Here is a 5,582-nt window from a genome sequence, read left to right as displayed (position 1 = left end):
TTATTATTTAATTAGGTAAATAATGATTGTAATTTCAAATTTCAAAACAGAATTATTTTTTTAGGATGAGCGGGAAAACATCACTTCTGTTTTAATATATATATATATATATATATATATATATATATATATATATACTAATTATCACACTCGCGTTGCGCGATTAAACCAATGCCCAATGCGTATTTTTAAATTAGTGTTCCTTAATTGGTTAAATTAGTCATATAATAATGAGAGAGAAAAAAATGCTAAATTAATAAAAATCAAAGAAATAGTTTCGATACTTATATATTTTAATAAAACATAACGAAATTGTAAATAGCTAAATTATAACTAAAGTAAGTAGAAACAAATAAACCATATATTCTTACTTTATTATTATTTTTTTTTTGAAAGAAAACATCAGAATATTCATTAAATCAAATGCGAAATACATGAAGGAATAGAAGATAACCAACTAGAAGGACCAGGTTGGGAACGAGCCGCCCTTGCAACAGCATGGGCAAGCTTATTCGCTGATCTAGGAATAAAACCAATAGACACTACTTCAAAGTGTCTTTGCAAAGACCTGCACTCATCAATCACACAGCCAGCATATGAAAGATCTGTTGAAGAGCCATTAATGAAATTACACACTGACTGACAATCGGACATCATCACTATCTTTGAACACACCCTATCTTTTGCCCAAGACAGAGCTTCCTTCACTGCCATAGCCTCTGCAAGATGAACATTGTTATGGCATCGTAAATAACCATTTTTAGCAGCCACATATCTCCCATCGCTGTCAGTAATGATAATCCCATAAAAAGCATGCTCAGAGTTGGGAAACACCGCTGCATCAACAAAAAACTTCACAAATTCATCCGTCACCGTCAAAGAAGGTGGCAGCTGCATGGCACGCTCATCATCACCTGGCATAGCATTCATCAATTGTTGCCAACAATTAACCATATAATCAACCTCAGCTTGTATTTGCGAAGCCGCCAAGGCTTACCACTCCAAATCAACGCATTACGCCCTCTCCAAACACACCAACAAATTGCAACCCCACGTAACACTGTCAGCATAGGGCCAGCAGAAATAACAGCTTCTAACCATGCAACAAACGACACACTACTATCAACAGGTTGATCAATAGAAGCCCATAAAGCCATAACTTGAGGACATAGGAAAAACAAGTGGTGCAAAGATTCAGGTTCATGGGAGCACAGTGGACATACCACATCAACATTCACCCCTCGGCCGAACAGGGCAGTCCTCGTAGGAATAACAGAATGCACACACCGCCAGAGGAAGTTTCGAATATGCGGCGGGATTTTGAGGCACCATAGTTTACGCCATATACCATTCGAAGCGAACCCGGTCTCATACTCCATTGACAACAAACGATAACCTTGTTTCACAGTATAACAGCCTCTCAAGTCTCCCCTCCAGCACCATTTGTCTTCAAAATTGATGGAGACTGGGATTTGAGTAATAAGCTCAATATCCCGCTGAATAAACAGACTGGATAATTTAGTCAAATCCCAGTCATTGGTATGAGGGAGCAGTAACTCAGTAACACGAAGATTCGCATCCTGACCATGCACTGGAGTAGTCACAAACGGATTAGTCGCATCTGGCAGCCACGGCTGATTCCATACACAGGTCGCTCGACCATTGCCAATTCTCTTATAACAGCCTTTTTTTAAAACATCTTGCCCAGCCAAAATGGATCTCCAACAATAACTAGGATTAGCACCTATTGAAGCATTCAGAAAATTTGCTTGCGGAAAGTACCGAGCCTTGTAAACTCTAGCAGCCAGAGAATCAGGACAAGTCAGCAATCTCCATCCTTGTTTTGCTAATAAAGCAATATTAAAATTATGGAGATGTTTAAATCCCATTCCACCAGTATTTTTCGGGCCACACATGCGCGTCCAAGACATCCACCGAATTCCACCACCACTACCACCATTCGCAGTCCACCAGAATTTATTCATCAACCTTTCAAGCCGCTCACATAAGGAGATGGGGAGAAAATATAAACTCATCGTATATGTAGGCAAAGCTTGAGCGACACTCTTCAGTAGTATCTCCTTGCCCGCCCGAGAAAGAAACTTCTTATTCCACCCCCCTAACCGGTGTTTAAGTTTGGCTTCAATAAATGCAAAGACTTCTTGCTTATTCCGTCCTATCCCCATCGGAAGTCCCAAATACCGGCCAATATTATTTGCCTGTTGTACATGAAAAACCGCCGCCACATTATTTTTTTGAGACTCGCCCGTGTTCCTGCTGAACACAATACAAGATTTCCCGTAGTTAACGGTTTGGCCGGACATGCGCTCATAACTCACTAAACACGACTTGACAGATTCTGCCTCACAGACTGTAGCCTTGAAAAACAACAAACTATCGTCTGTAAAGAGAAGATGCGAGATCCCAGGAGCCCCTCTAGCCACAACACAAGGTGATACTCTACCTTGTCGAACAGCTCTAGTCAACAAATGGGAAAGGCCCTCGGCACAGATGATAAACAAGTAAGGCGACAAGGGATCTCCCTGTCGCAATCCGCATGTTGGCTCAATAAATTCAGACAGGTCCCCATTCATACTCACCTTATAACGAACAGTGGTAACACAATACATAATGAGTTCAATAAAATCAGTAGCGAAACCCATCCGTGTCATAATTTCCTTTAAAAATGACCACTCCATTTTGTCATAAGCCTTGGCCATATCCAGTTTCAAAGCACACCAACCCTCCCTACCATCCCTTTTACGGTTCAAATAATGAATAACCTCGGATGCCACAAGAACATTATCTGTAATTAACCGGCCAGGTATAAAAGCACTTTGCGTTGCTACAATCACCTCATCCAAAATCCCTTTCAACCGGTTTGCTAACATCTTCGAATAAATCTTGTACGTAACATTGCACAATGCTATCGGTCGGAGATCCGACATAGCGACCGGAACAGATTTCTTTGGTATGAGCGTGATAATGGCGTCATTCGGAACAGATTTCTTTGGTATGAGCGTGATAATGGCGTCATTCATTCCAGATTTCTTTGGTATGAGCGTGATAATGGCGTCATTCATTCCAGATTTCTTTGGTATGAGCGTGATAATGGCGTCATTCATTCCAGACGGGAATCTTCCTTCATTAGCACAACCAATTAAAAAATTTGCCACATCCGGTCCAACCTCAGCCCAGAAATGTTGATAAAACGCCGGACTAAATCCAACCTCAGCCCAGAAATGTTGATAAAACGCCGGACTAAATCTATCCGGTCCAGGTGATTTATCGGGGGCCATAGAAAATAAAGCTTCCTTTACTTCCTCAATTGTGAAAGGTTGCATCAACCGACTGTTGTCCTGATTAGATATTCGAGGAGCCAAATCATCTAAAAGACCATCCATAAAAGAGCCTTTAGACGTGAATATGGACGTAAAATATTTCGTAGCAACTTCCAGAAGCCCTATACCTTCGCACCATTGACCCGAATCATCCTTAAGCTTATCAATTCTATTTTTCCTCCTTCTACTGGAAGCATAATGGTGATAAAATTTGGTATTTCTATCCCCATGCAAAAGCCAATGCTGCTTTGATCTCTGGCGCTAATAGATATTTAACTGATCATGAAGAACTCGAAGCTGACCATCTAACCTTCGAAACTCAGCCAAACCAGACATATCTCGTCTATCTCGAAGAGAATTAAGCTGCCTCTGAATATTTTCAATATCTCTCTGGGTACGTTTTGCAAAATCTCCGCCCCACCTACGAAGAGCAGCACCACAAAGATGGAGTCTAGTAGTTAGACNCTATCCCCATGCAAAAGCCAATGCTGCTTTGATCTCTGGCGCTAATAGATATTTAACTGATCATGAAGAACTCGAAGCTGACCATCTAACCTTCGAAACTCAGCCAAACCAGACATATCTCGTCTATCTCGAAGAGAATTAAGCTGCCTCTGAATATTTTCAATATCTCTCTGGGTACGTTTTGCAAAATCTCCGCCCCACCTACGAAGAGCAGCACCACAAAGATGGAGTCTAGTAGTTAGACAGTCGCCTAACGAAGAATTCCAAGACTCGAGAACCGTGTCTTTGCATCCATTATCTTTCAGCCAAGCGTTCTCAAATAAAAAACTTCGGCGACGTCGAGCATATTTAGGACCTTCTAATTCAACAAAGATCGCTGTGTGATCCGAAGTCATCACATCAAAATTCTGAACGGTCGCCTGTGGGAACATACTACACCAATCAACGCCTGCCACAGCTCGGTCTAACCGTTCCTCAACCCAACTCTCGGTCCCTCTGCCGCGCTCCCACGTAAAGCGTCGGCCACGCATCCCAAGATCGAATAATCCACAATCTTCTAACGCAGCATTGAAACCATCCATCAGCTGAGTAGGATGAGGATGAACACCACGTTTCTCTTCGGGAGATGCAATGTCATTAAAGTCCCCAACAACCATCCAAGGAAGGTCGGAGTTGTGCTTTAAAGACCGTAAAAAATTCCAAGCTTGCTGTCTTCTACATCGCTCAGGGTAGCCATAATAAAACGTCAAACGCCAAGGTAAGCTGCCAGGCAGCCGAACTTGAACGTCTATATGGTTTTTGGAGTAGCTAATCAACTGCACCACCCCCTTATCACGCCACAGTAAAGCCAAACCACCTCCAACTCCTCCGCCATCAACATAGAACATTCCTTCAAAACATAATGTAGTTTTTAAACGAGCCGCATGAACCTGCCGAACTTTAGTCTCCATCAAAAAAATGAACATTGGCTTGACCTTAGCATCTAAGGCCACAATCTCTCGAACTGTGCGTGGATCGCCAAGTCCACGACAGTTCCAACATAACGAACTCATTGGGATGGGCGGGACTGGGCAACACCAGCTCCCGCCAAAAGCAAGTTTTTTGAAACAATAGGCACTACTTCCATCGTAACATCTGACACAGTCGTAACATTGTCATCCGCTTCCTTGCGCCGACGTTTTTTATCAAGAATGGTAAGAGAATCAGTCTGATTACCCTTGGAAGTATTTGGAAAGTTACCAGATCCCATATCGGGAGTACCCAAATCAGCCACAGACTTACCATTTGAAGTCTGTGAAGTCTTTCCATGCACATTAACATCATTCAAATCTTCAGCAATATTTTGTGACATCTTTCCTTTTAAGTCTCGGTCAACCGTCATTCCCGGTGCAACCCGCGATCGCCGGTCAACTGTAGTCTCCGGGGCTACCCATTTTTCGCCGACTGCCGGAGAGTTTTTACGCCCACCCGCTCTCAACTCAACCCCAAAGGGTTTAGCAGCCTTCGGATCCCATCCATGCACCTTCGTAGGACAAAATCTGTCCCCATGGCCGATGACGCCACACAAGAAACAAAAAGTCGGGAGTCTTTCATAACGAAACTCAATTTTAATCCATTCACCATTATCCCGACGTAACTTCATACCCTTTTTCAACGGTTTCGCAACCTCCAACTCCACCCTAATCCGGAAGAACACTCTCATGGAGCCATCAAAGTTTCTTTCATCCATCATAACTACACGACCTATAAAACCACCCACAGCATCCAACACCGCCT

The 5,582-nt window shown here is 42.6% G+C and overlaps 1 protein-coding gene across 1 annotated transcript; it reads right to left on the bottom strand.

Moving 5' to 3' along the window:
* Positions 1 to 414: 414 nt before the first annotated feature.
* Positions 415 to 4,693, bottom strand: LOC115996119. The gene is made up of 4 exons (XM_031235260.1): positions 3,897 to 4,693; positions 3,652 to 3,762; positions 998 to 3,528; positions 415 to 914 (listed from the first exon to the last, which is right to left on the bottom strand). Exons 1-4 carry the CDS (start codon positions 4,691 to 4,693, stop codon positions 415 to 417), a joined length of 3,939 nt encoding a protein of 1,312 aa, XP_031091120.1.
* Between the last annotated feature and the right edge of the window lie 889 nt (positions 4,694 to 5,582).

The sequence above is a fragment of the Ipomoea triloba genome, chromosome 11 (assembly GCF_003576645.1).
Source record: "Ipomoea triloba cultivar NCNSP0323 chromosome 11, ASM357664v1".
In the NCBI taxonomy this organism is placed as follows: domain Eukaryota; kingdom Viridiplantae; phylum Streptophyta; class Magnoliopsida; order Solanales; family Convolvulaceae; genus Ipomoea; species Ipomoea triloba.
Note: the sequence above shows the minus strand (reverse complement) of the source record. Positions and strands in the feature narration are given on the sequence as shown.

Bases quoted from the DNA above. Each gene is read 5' to 3' on its own strand.
- LOC115996119 (XM_031235260.1), bottom strand. From the start codon at position 4,693: ATGTTCTATGTTGATGGCGGAGGAGTTGGAGGTGGTTTGGCTTTACTG. The intron at 3,529-3,651 runs GTTAGATGGTCA...TTATGCTTCCAG, and splicing joins GGTTTGGCTGAGTTTCGAAG to TAGAAGGAGGAAAAATAGAA. The intron at 915-997 runs GTAAGCCTTGGC...ATGCTATGCCAG, and splicing joins TAATGCGTTGATTTGGAGTG to GTGATGATGAGCGTGCCATG.